Source organism: Chaetodon auriga, chromosome 15 (genome assembly GCF_051107435.1).
Source record: "Chaetodon auriga isolate fChaAug3 chromosome 15, fChaAug3.hap1, whole genome shotgun sequence".
Taxonomy (NCBI): Eukaryota; Metazoa; Chordata; class Actinopteri; order Chaetodontiformes; family Chaetodontidae; genus Chaetodon; species Chaetodon auriga.
In genome coordinates this window covers 6,938,732-6,955,072 of record NC_135088.1, presented here as the reverse complement: position 1 = coordinate 6,955,072, position 16,341 = coordinate 6,938,732, and the positions used below count along the sequence as shown (strand labels likewise).

The 16,341-nt window shown below is 42.2% G+C and overlaps 1 protein-coding gene across 1 annotated transcript in view; it reads right to left on the bottom strand.

Annotated features, from left to right (window-relative positions):
* Positions 1 to 16,341, bottom strand: part of fstl4 (follistatin-like 4) — a 197,607-nt gene that overhangs the window by 20,343 nt on the left and 160,923 nt on the right. Inside the window, exons 7-9 of the mRNA XM_076750847.1 lie at positions 11,170 to 11,336; positions 6,255 to 6,375; positions 3,328 to 3,489 (exon numbers count right to left, since the gene is read on the bottom strand). Coding sequence (XP_076606962.1) covers positions 3,328 to 3,489; positions 6,255 to 6,375; positions 11,170 to 11,336 — 450 coding nt within the window. The remainder of the gene's footprint in view (positions 1 to 3,327; positions 3,490 to 6,254; positions 6,376 to 11,169; positions 11,337 to 16,341) is intronic.

Here is a 16,341-nt window from a genome sequence, read left to right as displayed (position 1 = left end):
CTAAATATCCTGAGGAGTTAGTGAATGTTGGACTTGCATTCATCAGGTAGTCAGACCACATCTCCAAATCAATGCAAAATAAATAGACTACTGTTTGCTAACACTTTCGCCATATCAGCTTATGAGGTGACAATTTGACAGTGCTTGCTTACACTGCTGCAATGTGAAAAAAAATCTGTCAGTGCAGGTTGAAGGAGTTATTTTAAGTTGGTAGAAACTTTATCCAATTGAATCACCCGTTGAGTGGAATTTAAGCAACGCTGAGTCAAGTGTCAACCACCACTTCAACATTAAAGAGCATCCTCCTCGCAGGTCGGCAAAGTGTTAAGCTAAAAGAGAAAAAGCAGCTTAGATACAAGTAGACGTGATCATAGTGATTTGACTCTGCTGTCGACATTATCTGATGGTCCTGTTTGCAAAACGATCAACAAATTTACAACATCATACATGATGTGTGTACAGACTGTGTCCTATTGTGCACTCAGTTCCCTTCCTGGGAGAGACCAGGCATGGTCATGATAATCCGTCCATGCTGCTCCTTGATGTATGATTCGTCTCTGTGGCCTTCTAAACCAGTCAAAGGCATTTAGCTCACAGTTTTCACTCCTCAGCCACAAAGGCAACTTGCAGCCATTCGTTATCCTTGATTAACAAGGGATGTGATTATAGTGACAATGAGCTTATTTCTAACTGGTCTGGAGGGAAATGTGTCACACTTTATATGAAGGTACATATATTCGCCATTAACCAGTTGCTTATTAGCATGTATATTAGTAGCATATTGGCTCTTCAGCAGTCATTAGAAAGCACTTATTAATGCCTTATTCTGGGGGTGAGTGGTATTAAGGGGTTAGGATTATTAGATTATAGAGGGAATATTTAGTGAATGGCCTTGTAGTTGTAGAATATGGTCATGCAGAACAAGGCGTTAAGTGCTTCATAATGACACAAACACATATACATGATCTTTATTTAACCAGGGAAGAGAGCAAGATCTATTTTGCAATGATGTCCTGGTAACAACAGATAAAATACAACTAAGAATTACAATACGTATAAAACAGCAGATGCAGAAAATGAGCTCTCAGCTGTTTCTGGTACAATGCATGTATTGTGAAATTAAACTGAAGTTTTTCAACAAACAGGCAAAGACCAATAGATGACATCACTGCCAATACAACACTTTCACACCGCTCTGTGTCTATCAACAGAGATTTAAACTGACTCAAAGGGATCAGCTTGTCCAGTTTTAAGAGTTTCTGCAGGTTGTTCCATTTGTGTGGTGCACAGTACGTTAGAGCCAGTCTCAGCGCTGACATGGAGATCCTTGAGGACCAAATAGTCTTGGGACCACGTGCAGTGTGAACTTGAGTTATAGTTAAGAAGACAGGAGAGATACTCAGGCAGTTTGCCAAGGCTTTCTAGATGAACAGAAGGCAGTGCCGCTCTCTTCTTACTGCCTCTGACTGCCCACCTTTCTCACAGTAAACATCGATGCCTTCTAAAACCCCAGTTATGAACTCAAGTGCTGAATGATCCATCCAGGGTTTAAGAGTGGAGGCAGAAGAATGCATATAAAGTACATCACCGCAGTCCATAATGGGTGAAAAGGTTGACTGGACAATTTGCTTTTGACTAATACAAGTCTTATTTCTATTTAAAAAAAAAAAGTTTTCCTTTTCAGGACGTGAGTTAATTAATATGTTTTTGAAAGCGCAGCTTGTCATCCAGCCAGAAACCAAGGTATTTATAATATGATATATATAATATCTATTGGAGTCCCATTAAAAGCAGTAATATTCATTTCAGTGGGACCGGGTGCATCAGTAATTTAATATCAATCAGGGTTTGCTGTACAGTACAAAAATCAAAATGCAAATTTAGAACCGCCTGGGCAACAGAGGGCGCTGTTGTAGATAGAATGACTGTCTGTGTAGACATGAATTTTACTGTTTCTAACCTTTTCACCTAATTTATAAACATTGTGAGTCCTAGACTAGAACCCTGAGGAACATCTTTGCTAACACTCATAAAATCAGCCACAGCAGCCTGAGCTCTATGTTCAAACAATATGCCACTAACATGCATGCTAATAAGCAACTAGCTCGTGATGAATATGTATACCTTAATATAAAGTGTCACCATGTCTTTTTCCCACAATGCATCTTGGTCAGAAGGAGCATGATCTGTTGTCACATGTCGAGGTGACCCTGTAGTTCAGAGGTTTGCTCTACAACCATCTGAACAACAGGGATCTCCAACAGGCCGAGTGGCTTCAGCACCGTGGACAGCTCTCCTTCACTGAGCGGCACGAAGCACTTTCTCTCTTTACTCTTCAACTGTGGCTTCTAATCAATACTCCACGCTATCAGCGTGTTGTTCACATTTTTACCAAAGGCAAATATGAGGACACAGGCAACACTTTCACGGTATCTTTATTACAATCCTGACATTATACGTGGTTTGTGGAAATGAAATAGCAAATCACGCCTCCTCTGCGTGTCCTTTGATCTCTTTTTTGAAGCACGGCTGGATAAAAATGGTAATTTGCACTACTTAATCTACTTTTTCACTCTATCCTCTTCACTTTCCTAAATGTTTTTAATGAAAAAAGCACAAATTATCTGTGTAAGTAGGACTCCTGCCCCTTGCCATTGCCCACATTAGTTGGCAAATCTGAAAACGTAGCCACTGCAGTGTTTATGTATTGGTGAACCTTGCAGAACCTCCCATGTTTGAGTGTCTGAGGGTTGATAACAGGCTATTACCACAGGTAATGACCCACACACAGCCAATAAACTCTCCCTTAATGAGAACTAGGCCATAAAAAGAAAAGTCGTTCTCCATTCTACTCTCCCTCTCTGTGATACTGAGTGTGTGTCTTAAAAAGCACCTTTCTAGCCTGGATAAGTAGCTGCCATCTCCCGACACACCGTATATATCTTTTATCTTCTCTCTCTTAGTCTTCCTTTTCATTCGCCTCTAAAGAAAAAGTGTGTTTATTCTGTCAGAGAAGCAAAATGAATACCGTCTTGGTTTCATCACCTCCGTATGGAATGTAAACAAATGAAAAGCATGACAAAATATTACTGCTGACGAGAGTTTTCAATAGAGAGGAGTTCGTTTGAGAGAACATCAGCTTGATTTTCGAGCTTTGTTTTCGAAGTCCACGCGCATTGTCTCGGTTTAATAAGATTTCTGCAGTGTCAGTTTACTGCAGTGCTGCTGGTTGGAACACTGCGATTCAGAAACACTGCACCAACGAGATGTGACAAACAGTATCTGCTAAAACGTATTATATGCTGACAGCACTTCAGCTGTCCTCACCTATGAGAGAGAGCTGTTTGGAGGATCTGGGCTGCAGGTCCATGCCGTTCTTCAGCCAGAGGAGTTTGGGATTTGGGATGCCGTCGGCGTGGCAGTGGAGACTGGCAGATACACCGGGCTCCTGGGCCTGCGTCTCCGGATAGACCAGGATCACTGGAGGGACTGGACGCACAAACACAAACAAAACCAAAGACACAAACAGGGAGAGCGGCGAGTGAAAACATAATTACACACTGTTTCATGGTAGACCGGAACTCCTGGGGGAATATAGCACAAACACCCACACACGCAGTGGGCAGAGAGGAATTTGTCTCACCCCGCATGGAATATATTCACACATAACAAGAATCCAAGAGCTCTGGGCCTGCTTTATTACAGCTCGAGTCCTCCATGAAATAGATGTTGGATGTATCTACCACTTACCACCTCCTCCGGGGAGAAGACTGCAAATGAATGTGGAGGAATCGAGGGGGAAAATGAAAAATGAGGTAATAGTTTATACGAACAGGTAAGATGTCGTTTTCTGGTTGTGATGCCGGGCGCCGTCTCCACCTCGCTGTCACATCCTCACCTCTTCCATTCAGCTTACAACACTTGGCCCTTAACCCTAATGCATTATTAATATGGCATCTGTTGCTTGCTGCTTCCTTATCTGTGTTTTATTGTTTCTTTCCTGAAGCTCTTTCACCCGATTATTGTGAGTTTTATTATGTATTTTTAATTACTATGAGCAACGGAATGTAACTGTGTATACTTACTCAAGTACTGTACTTGAATACAGTTTTGAGGTGCTTGTACTTTACTTGAGTATTTCTTTTTCATCCTAATTTATACTGCTACTCTACATTACTTCTTATCCCAGTACAGCTTTAGTTATGGGTTACTTTTCAGATCCCTGGTGTCCAGTGAGGCTACTTGTCATGTTTCAGATGTCTGTGAACTGTTAGCAGTTCCACCAAAGACACGTTTCTCAGATGGTTTCATGACTTCTGAATACTTCAGACTTTTAATTCAGGATTGAAATTGTAGGACTTTTACTTATAGTGGAGTATTTTTACATTGAGGTATTTGTACTGTCTACTTCTTAATACCTTTTTAATTACCAATTTTTCTTCATTCTCTTGATCGACTTCATACAAACACATTAACAAATTAAATACAGGTCTCCTACACAAACACACCCTATGCCTCATCCTCAGCCTGTCTGAAGGTCTCTGTGATCTGTGCCTCTATCTCACATCACATGTTCTGTTTCTCTATCAAAACAACACTTTCCTACAGCGACTCTTCCTTTCGTCCATTTTTAATAATACTCATGTACTTGACATTGCAGAAATATTCTTCAGCAGCACTGATACCATATTCTAGGCTGCTGTAACACAATACAAAGAGTACCAGACTGTCACTGTGGATACTTCAGTGATACTGAAGCTGCGGCGCTGACGTTCCTCTCATCACGGTGAAAAAGGAAACACTGGTGTTACCGCTTTAATCCACCTCGGTGCAAACCATCCACTTAGTTTAATGTGGCGACTGGCTCCTTTCCATTCCACCTTATCTCACTTCGCCCTGTCTCGTTTGAAACACCTCGAATCCCCTACGCAAACATTTGGTAATTGCCGTGGCCTGATAACTCGCCCTTCAGGACCCTGGCCCGTCTCCGTGACTCCCTCCTCATCACTCCGACTCCCTCTTTAGTTTAAGATCTAGGATGCAGAAGCATTTCTTTTCAATTAGCATCCCAGAAAAACAAAATAATCACTCCTATTGTTTCTCGTAATCAAAAGGAATTTAATTGAATACATTTTCCCCCCTCCTTCGCCACCCGGAGACAAAAGTGCAGAAATAAGAAAGAGGATGTATCTTTGATTTATTATGTACAGGTGGAGGGGATTTTAAAATTCTTCCTCCCTGGATTTTCTTTGGAGAGATGCCTGGTAATAACTCTCCAGTCTAAAGGCAGGGAAGAAGAACCTTAAGCACATGATTAATATGAGCAAGACACTGCTTTGATAAGTCCAGCCTGGCGAAGTCAGCGCGAGTGCGTCTGCTAGTTTTCAGATGTATTTTAGCTTAAGTAGCTTTTATCCACCGCACTGAATCAAGGGAATATGCTGCATGCACGCACAATTAGTGCTCAGCCCCACGCATGCAATCCTGTCGTTTTTCATAGCACGAGAGTCACTTGTGATCCTGTGAGGCGCGTGGAGGAACAGCACAGCTTTATGGGTAGTTTTTATCTGCAGGGAAACTCATGTTTTAACAAGCAACGCGTTACATAATATGGAGAAACGGTCTAATGATAAAGGGAGTGCTGAAATGATTCACTGATTACTTGAAATCCTAATATCTGCATTAAAGGTAAAAAAAAAAAAAAAAAAAATCATCAAACGTGTCACGGCAACATTTGATTTCTGAAAATCTGTGGCATAAGAGAAGCCTTCAGTCCATCATACAGCCTCCCAGAGAGCCACACTCTTCCTCTTACTTGTTTCTTGATGTCATGAACTTATATTTTCACACATATGCATACGTGTGTGTGTGTGTGTATAAGCAATAACATGAAATGTGATGGCAGTAACACGGTGGCAAACCTGCCAGCACAGCCACTCTTTCCACTCTGAAAACAATTCCTTGAAGGCACCTTATATATGGATGGGGAACAATGAGGGGTACTTGAGTCTCTGAACGGGCTGTGGGAGTGTGCCGTATGACAGCGCTGCTCTTAATGCATAAACGGTACCGTTTCCAAACATTTCAATCAACAGCATCTTGGCTCAACTGCCTTTGAGACTGTTCTTTAGCTCCTCTTCACTGTAACCAGGGAAGGCAATAAGAAGATTCCCCTCAGAGCAGCGCAAACAAAACTAAAGGATTTTCTCCACCCTTTTCCCACCACTGTAAGTAAGAAATGAGCCACTACTGACCATTCACCTGCAGCACATGTGTCTGATAGAGGTCTTCATAGCCGTAGGCATGGCAACTGTAGTTCCCCATGTGGATGGTTGTCACCTTGGTGATGTACAGGGAGCCGTCGTCCCCAAAGTCCTGTAACGCAGGAAAGAGACAGGAGAGGGAAATTAAGCAAAGAAAGAAGAGGCGGGGGTCATGGTGAAAGAGCAGGAGGAAGAGGAGGCAAGGAGGGAGATGAGGAACACGAGGTAGAGGAGAGGAGCAGTGGTGAAGGATGGGGGGGGGCAGGAAAGAGCCACAGGGGAGGGAGAAATGAAGGTAGCTTGATAGAATACATAAGGATGCTTGGAGAGAGCGGCAAGAGGAGAGAGGAGGCGCACAACAGCAGGGAGTGATGGGAAAAGACAAGAAAGAAAAAGAGTGATGTGAAAAGGAAGAGGGACCATGAATCAACGGTTTCCCTGTTGAGCTGAAGCAGGCGTTGGGGAATTTGATCCTCCTCTCTCGCCTCATCATGCTGCCTCAGCCTGATAAATGGCAAGGGTTAAAAATATAAAGCCCATTAGGTTGATGAATGGAGCTGGTTGTTGTTGGTGCAGCGCGCGGCAGTCACCAGGGGGTTCCAGCCACAGCTTAGGGCGGATTAAGGCATTAAATAGTTTGCTGTCCCACCAAGTGGCAGAGCAGATGTCCTGATGCAGCTCTGTCATGACACGGAAGCCACAAACGGCTGCTTTTCGTTCCGAGGGCTCGAGAAATTAATGCGACCTGACAGAAGGGCACTTTGTGACGGGAAAGAAGTGGAAAGATTTTCTTCAAAGAAAGACGGGGGAGTTTAGGCAGCCTTTAAAGTTCAGAATTCACAATTAAGGTGAGAGATACGACGACACCAGCGAGGGCACTTAAAACTGAGCGGACCATTTGGGCTAAAAAGTATGACTGCAATATATCTGGCAGGTTATGCCAAATATATTTTAGTTTAAACTCTTAACTATCCTTTTGTGGTTCCTGTGAAAAAAGAGTCGGGCTGTCTCCTGAATGCTGATTATTCAAATCAATCAAGGTGGCCTCGATTCTGACCTCAGTTTTTAGTCGGCTACAAACTTCACACCAAACTGAAATGGAGAGTGTTTTCAAAGCAGTTACAACATAAGACTTTCTATATACCCACTTCAAACTTGCCTTTTTTTTTGCTGCTTTACTATCTGTTTTACTAGTTAGTTCCCTTTTATTTTGTAATACACAAACAACAAACAAGAATAAACAAATATATCTCATGATTGTAAGCATGATACATTGGTGAAAAACATCAGTAATAACGGTCAGTATTTTCTTAAAGTCAAACTGGCCACTCAGGATCTACTTGAAAACTCAGGTACAGCACAAGCAACAAAAAGTAATTGTGCCTGGTTGGCTGTTGACAGAAAACTTGAATGTAAATGGGTCTTTGCAGCTCCTCCCAACATAACGAGAACAGAACCTCTGAGTTCATGAAATGGATTGAAGGTACACAGGCAAAAAGACTTAGGAGAAAATTGCAGGCTTTTATATTCAGTCAAGTTAAATTATATGCTTTTATAATGGGGAAAAAAACTGTGGAATTATATATGAAGATGGCGAGTGGCCACATTCAAATTAATAGTCCCTCATTTTTTTTTCCCAGATGCAAAACTGCATCAATATCTCCTTTGACCTGTTCTCCCACGGTTGTTATCATTGCTTTTCCATAATACAAAGAATAACACTCATGCAAGAAACCGTCAACTTACATATACTTAAGAGCCACATTCATGTTATGTTTGCAGTAATGCACATGCACAGTAGCTGTCAGTCACTGTTATCAATGAAAGAAATGTACATTATTCATTTGTGAGAGAGGCTGTTTCAGTCTCAGATGTACACCTCTGGCTGATGGGCTGCAGTAGAGACTGTACACGCAGCTGCAGCAGACTGTTGGCGTTCTGTCTGCGCCTGCTCGCCTCCTTGCTCTCATGCACTCAAACCTGGTGAAACAGGTCTGAACCCTCCGATAAACTGTACACAGAAGGAGGCTTGTGCCGACTGCAAATCAGATCATGTGTCTGAAGGATCAACGATTCCTTACTGCAATATTTAGGCAACCTGAACTAAGCTCCTATCAGAACCAAGATGTTATAAAACTCATCTCAAGAATGTGCACCCGACATTTAGAGATGTTTCTGCCTGTCTGATGAGCTCCATTAATCAGCACAAGTCACAAAGTTTAAATTCTTAATAACAAACCAGTTTCTGTCTCTTTTCCATGAATCTCATAACCTTCATCTCCATTCTTTATATGCCTGCTCACCAAAACAGCCTTTGCACTTCATAACAGTAGTCGACTTTATGGATATGATTTCGATATCGATCATAAAGTTAAATGCATGATGCTGTGATGCTGTCGCACCGAGCACAGACATTACATAGCTTGCAGATAGAGTAATATCCTTAGGCTCACCTTTGGCGTCGGGGTGAAACGCGTGATATCACCAAATACAATATGCTACGTTTCTCTTTGACACTAAACCTGCGTCTCAAACACACAATCTCTCACTTTAATCTATGCAGCTGTCTGCACGCTTGGTGTATATGTATTTATTTACACACTTTTATTTTTTCAACCAAAACCCAGCCACTGTTAAAGTAAACACCCAATAAAAAGGCAATAAATAATAATAATAATAAATACATTGATCTGCATTTTGCAACATACGTGGAGCAGAGTGTACTTTGGACAGTACATGCACATGTAGAGTAGAAAACAGAAGCAAATGAAATGAAAATAGTAGAGTGGAGACGAAGATGTGCAGGATGGGAACAAAGACCAGAGAGATGCGACGAGAGAGCAGACAAATGAGGCTGATTATAATGGAGGCTCGGCTCTCAGGTTGGAGGGGTTACAGAGTGCAGAAAGATTTCAATCATTGTCAAATGAAACTTCTCAAAATAAGACTGTTTCGATTCAACAGAGGAAAACAGCGCGCTGAAAGGAAAGTGATGTGATTGACCTGTCCGGGGTGCCCTGCCTCTCGCTGAGTGGCAGCTGGGATCAACTCCAGCCCCCCGCAACCCTCTGAAGGATAAGCAGATATGGCTGATGGATGGATGGAGGAAAGTAAGGTCCCCTCCCTCCTATCCGCATTTACACATTTCTAAAATGAAAGATGCTCTACATCCGTAGGAAATTGGATGTTTATCTTCTGCTTTTTATGGACTGGATTTATTTGGAGGTCTACAATCTCATTACTTTATGGAGCATTCATCCTTTATTTATCCAGGAAGTCTATTAAAACACACAATCTTTTGTACAAGAGACAGCTGTCCAAACCAGCTAAAATGACCAGCTGCCTCCAAAAACTTCACATACTCCTGTCAATATGTTTTCCTTTCTGGCACTGACATCCAGTGTTCATAGACGTTCCTCAAATGACAAAAAAAAATCCTCACACAACAAAGGACTGACGTTATCTCTTTCATTAACGGGGGGATTTCTAGTTTCATCTTTGATTGGACTGAAAAGAGTCAAGCACAGACATGGCTCCTCTCTCTCTCCTCCGCTCAGATCACTGCGCTCTGTGGAAATTCATTATGCACGGTCAAGAGCCTGAGGGACCTCTGCTGCCATCACCTCTCCTCCAGTCTCCACCTTAACACTTGACATTGTTTATCGGCTCATCATCGCAGCAGACCAACAAGGCCGCTCATTAACATGCAATTAGTGAATTGTGATCCGGTGGTGGGTAAAGCAAGGCCGGCGCTGTGCTGTCACCTGAGCAGATGTGTCCAAACAGGAGCAGGGCCACAAAGTTCATTAAGCACTGAGCAAGCTATAATTCTTTTTTTGTTGTTGTAATTCTATTAAGGGCTGGGGAGTCAAACTTTTATTTTTGTTTGATCCTCCTCGTATCCTCTCTGGCTTAAGGCCAGTTCACGGTTCTGGCGTCTGTGTGGCTACAGGGGTCGACATTACGTAAATTTCGTCATCTGCTGAAGTCTTTGAAGGTCCGCGTGGACCCCTGTGCACGGTTTATTGTTAGGGCGCACACAGAAGGAGCTTTTCAAAATCAGGAAAGCAAGATTCTTAGCTCACCTCCAGGATCTCAACAGCATTTTACTGCCAACCGAAAGAAATACAAAAAAGGAACAACGTGCTCATGATTGGAAAATAAACGAAAAACTCCCAGAGCTCTTAACACTTTTAAAGCAGCCATGTGATTTTTCCATTCAAAGAAGGTGTTAATAGACTATTTGTATTCAATCACTGTGAAGAGGCCCCCAACTGGGCCCCCTTACTGCTGAAGTTTATAAATATCAATAATTATAATGAATATTCATTAGGTGGTCCATTTAAATTAGAAAGAAACAAACTAGATACACACACACACACACACACACCTTAAGGTGGTGAGCAATTTCCACCAGCTTCCTTTAGCTCACTGTTTTGGGCTTGCTGCAAATTAACTGCCTTAGGTATTAACTTCAGTCACATTGCTCTCATCATCCTGATTTCCAGCAGCAGCAATCAGCTGTTCACTAAACAAACTCTGAAATGCTGTACACTACCTGCCCTGCCCCAAACAGCAAGAAGACAGTTAGCAACTAGCTGCTGCAGAGCGTTGAACATCTATGGGCTAAAGAATCCAATCCTTCTCTGGAGTTTAAACAAAGCATGAGCTGTGAGGACAGAGGAAACCAGATTAACGTCCATCAGGTGAAGACGAGCACGCTCCATTTTGGATTTGTTTTACTGCATGCTATATGAATGAGTAAAAACCAACCAGCATGAGTTATTCATTAATGTTTGTGAAGTAAGAAACAATCATATCCTGTGGCCGTCACCACCGTCAGCTCCAGCACCACCACCATCAGCAACATCAGCAAACTGCAGCATCTACAGCGACATGTACTCACATTGATATCCTCCAGGTCCAAGAAGTTCAGTATGATGCCGTTCCTCTTCCAGATGATTGGTGGGCGCAGCGTCCCTTGGATAGCACAGGTGAGGACGGCGCTGAGACCCACCGTTACCGTGGAGACGCTGATCCGCTGGTCCTCCGCCAGGCTCAGCTGCACAACCTCTGTTGGAATAAGAGCATGAAGGGAAATGATTGGTGTTGGAGCGAGAGAATGGATGCCAGAGAGGCAAATAAGAGACAAGAGTAAGAAGAAAAGATGTAGAAAAATGAGAAGATGGAGAAAGAAGGAGAAAAAAACGATGGCAGAGAAAATCACAAATCAGAGAGTGAGCGTGCTGATGTAGTGGAACTGTAGCCAAGCTTAATACATTTCTAAGCATCCATCTCATTACTAGTGGACCGGGGAGGATAAACAGCTGTCCGGGAGTGAAGGATGTCCTGTATGAAAAAAGACCACGTGTCAGAGGACACACAGCTAGCCAAATATCATTCTTCTCATTAAGGGAAATTTATGTTCATTGAAATGGCCATCCAATTCAATTCACCTTTACGGCAAATTAAGAATTATTCTTCACTGGTTCCCCTTGGCGCCATAAATAGTATCTGTCGCCACACTGCGCGGCCAGCCATGAAATCTACAGTCACAGTTACAGTCGGGAAACTTTGTCTTCGACTGAACCTTTTCCTTATTGTCACTTTAAACTTGCTTTAAGCCCAGTATTTTAACTAGACAGAAAAACTGGATGTTTGCAGCAAAACCACCACAATATTCTTTGTCTTTCGTCCATTTTTCTTTTTCTTTTCTCTGGACGCACTCTGTGCTAGTAAAAACATTACAAAATATGCTTAAAATGTGTTATTTTTGTTTTCATTTTGTAAAAAGAACAACAACAACAAATGCATATAAAATTGGGAGAGGAACACAAGTATGCCGATGACACTGAGATATTGTGTGGATGTGGAGTTCAGGCACGTCGGCGCTGACATGATATGTCAGTGTGTGACCCTGGATCAATATTGACTGGGGACAGGATACACTCGGTTCACTAAATAAAGAGACACACACCTGATAGAAATCTAAATGGAGCCATCCAAGCATAACACTGAGCAAATCACACACACACACACACACACACACGCACGCATACGCACACGCACACAGAATTTACTGGACTGATGCGATCAGGTAGCCTAAATAGAACAAAAATTGAAACTGAACATTCAAAGATACTAAAAGGGCATTTATTTACAAAGTGAATGCTAATACATTCAGCACATACAAACTAATTAATTTATTCAAGATTGTAAGCAATTACCCAAAAAAACCTGAATACAAGGAAGACCTGAGCATACAGCACAGTACAGCAATTATTTAAATCATGCCAACTCTATAACATTCCTCTTTTTACTTAAGCTTCATTACAGCAAACATTCTGATACACGCACAGCTAATTATGGTGTTCAACAGAAAGTTCAAAATAAATCCTGCTTCTAATTAAAATAGAAACTTTGCATCATTTTACTGAGGTGGTTTCAGGTGTTGTTAGAAATGATTAAAAAGGTAAATACTGATGCACTTCTGGGTCAATCAGCTGATTTGGTTGCTGCTATTCACTGAAAACAACCTTGTTTTGCCACAAACTTTGCTAGCCTATCATCTTGTTGCTGTCAGATTTTAAAACAGTCCTTCCACAGCAGGTGTTTATGTCTTTCAGCTCCTATAATTAGCAACGCAGTGTAGACTTGGAAGCATGTGCCAAGCATGACATCTGGTCAGTCATGGAGCGACTCTCAGATCATAAATGAAGCTGCAGAGCTGTCGCAGAATAAACTACACTGACTGATATATTTTTGATGTAACTTGCATCAATCTAGCGTTACCTACCACGAGCATGCTGAGAAACCTTTGAGTTTACTCACCAGCTTCCTCTCTCAGCACCACAATGTATCAAGTCCATGACAACCTATAATGGCTCACAAACCTATATGAAACACTGGCTTTGTGATGAGGCCAGTATCACAGCAAACTTTCTACACAGAATATCGTGGAAATTGCCAAACTGAGGGTGTAATTTCTAAATATCAGGGTCTTCTCTACCATTATAAGCAGTTTTCACAGCACCTAAGCCAAACGAACAGAGAAAAAAAACCTATACAGCCGTGGTGTCACATACATTTACACACCTGCTTCCTTTCATTGGCCTCCTGTAAAATTCAGCATAAACTACAACATCCTGTTGATTACATATGAGGCTCTGCACGACCTTGCCCCCAGTTATATTTCTGTTCTCCTTCTCCATATTCCACCTCTCCACCACTCTGATCCTCTAATCTCGGCCTTTTAACCACCCCCCCGCTCCTGCGAAACAAAAGGCCATCGTCCCTTTTAGCCCGACCCTCTGGAATCACCTCCCCCCATCCATCAGATTTGCTGAATCTTTGGATTGTTTTAAGCGGCTTCCAAAAATGCATCTTTATAAGGAAGCCTTTTTATAATTCTCTGCTCTGGCGTTGGTTTTTTGTTGTTTTTGGTTGTCCGGTTTGCTCTCAGTGTGCTGTGTTTTATACTGTAATGTATTTTTTACCTTATTGTGTGTGAAGCACTGTGTAACTATGTGGGTTTCTATATAAATAAAGCTTTCCTTACAAAATATGCTAAAATTGCAAAACACAGAATTTGGAAACATTAAAACAGAAAACACAGAATTGGGAAAAAAATGAAGCAGAATCCAGGAAAAATTGAAATTTCACAGGGCCCTCCAAACTTTCACTTCAACACCCATGTGGGACAACAGTTCATCATCAAAACAGACTTCAAGGAGATGGCTAACAGACTTTGAAATGTTTGTGGGCAACTTCCTGTCCGGATCCAGACTTTTGACAAACACTGCTGTAAAAGACCCCTGGATATTAGCTGTCTGTTTCACATAGCTCTCCAGGTGATAGATATATCCGGGCTGACAGCTCGGTCTGTCAGTGATATTTCAGAATGCCTTGGGTACAGTACAGCCAGATCCAACACAGTTATAATTCAGCAGAGCAGTAATTTGGGTGGCAGAACAGGCTTTGAGTGCCATGTGGACAGATGAAGGATGAAGCGCATTGATCTGACATGGCTTGGAGGGCTGGTTTCAGGGTGGCACTATGAATTTCAACCAGACCACTGCTCACATTAAATTTAATCCAGCGCACGCAAGTAGGACCTGTGCGGTTTGCTGTGTTTCTGCAGCAGCTGACTGTTCAGATAGGCATCTAGTGTGACTTAACATTGATTCCTTTATAGGTAGAGAAGTGGGGATGCAGCTTTAGAAGTCTGCTGGCGAGGGCTGTCTCTTCAAAGTTCAGTCACAGCGGAAATACAAACCATAATTAATAGGCTATGGCAGATAAAACACTGGCTACTGTGAAGGATGGGGGTGCTTTCAACAGCGACAGTCCTTCCGCTCAAAGCCCCTAATGCTGGGCTGCAACACTGCTGTCAACTGTACATACCTGATCAAATAAAGGTTCAATTAACTCGAAATGGGCAGCTGTGTTTAAATACATCCAGCAACTGTGTGGCCAGCCTTCATGTGAGGTCAGTCCAAACTTTCAAACTTTCTGCTGATGTATTAGTCCTCACTTTTAAGGTCTGACAGAAAGGCTGTAGTAAAAACAACAACAAAAAAAAAAAGGATTCCCCTGTGAAAGATGGACCAGTAGTGAAATTAATCCTGACAACATGAGATGAATCCTGATGCCATCTAAACTCAACCCACTGAGATCACAGTTATGAGACCAAGAGAAGACAGGATGAAAAATAGCTGTATAACTTTTGTTAGAAAATGTGTTGATTGCTGCCGATGTCATTGTTCCAAGGGAAGATAAGATAAGATAAGGTAAGATAAGATAAGCCTTTATTGATCTCATGCTGGGGAAAACAGAAGCAGCAGAACAAATACACAATAAAAAAGATGAAAAATAAAATCAACTACAGAAACTATGCACGAGTTTGCCAAATTTGTTTTTATTCATCACTTCTGTCTTTTTTTTCTTTCACAGGGAAGAAAAATGTGGCCGTGACCTTGAGAAGGACACAAAGAAGAAGAACTGTGTTGACTTCAATCAATAATTAAAGAAGGCTAAGAATCTAACCAAGCATTTAATGCCAGCTATTGGCACTTCCAACACACTTTGGGTGGTTCTCAGAAAGCATTAACATTTGATAACAGCGCTAATAGCTATACCCATGTTTAACTCAACCACAAAGATTACTTCCACTTTAAGAGCAACTCCATAAAAACATTCTCCCACGTTCTGCCCCATTCTCAGATGACCCAGACAAATTACATATCCATAAGCAGCGCCTGTCCTGCCCCAGCTTGCTGGGGAAGATTGTCATGACATTATCTAGCTAATGAGTCCAACTGTTTCCTCCCCATTTCCCAAAATAGCTCCAATGTGTAAGTTAGTAATTGACTTTCAGGGGAATTCAGGAGCTCCTCTGATCGATCAATCCTGCTAACTGAGCTATGGACGTGCTGACGGGGCCGGCAGGGAGGTTTCTGTATCCAGTGAGAAAGACAAGTAAGAAGGAGCAAGGCCACATTTTGAGAGAAAGACGCAAAGACAAAGAGAGGGCTTAAATAAAAGAAAGACGTGGTGAATAAAACAAGGAGGAAGAAAAGACAGAAAGGGGGAAAAAGTAGGCCTGAATGCCAGAGAAGAAGAACATTAAAGAGAGTTTAAAAAGGAGTTAAAATGTGTGTGCGTGTGAGGCAGGAAGAGAAATTTGATGCGGAGCACGTAGAAGATCTCCCAGGGAATAACTAATGTGGCAAGCTCAAGACTGCAGCTCAGAGAGTTGTCCCTTCCCACTTTTATGAGACCAGTCTCTCGTGAGCTGGAGTAAGACATCAAGCCACAAAGCATAGGAGCAGAACACTGTGACTTCTTTAGAGGGTAAGACAGATAACATCCCCACTGTAGACCAGAGAGACGTGGTGAGGGACAGGGAGCGGGGAGGGGACGGAAAAATAACGACAGATGGAAGGAGGGTTAAAGGTGAAGGAGTGGCATGTGAGGAGTCATGTGAGTGGAGCCAGGAAGCAGGAAAACAAGCTGCCAGGCACCCAGTGGGCAGAGATGTGTTGGTTTGCCAGTCAAACAGTCAAGCATCTAGTTTAAC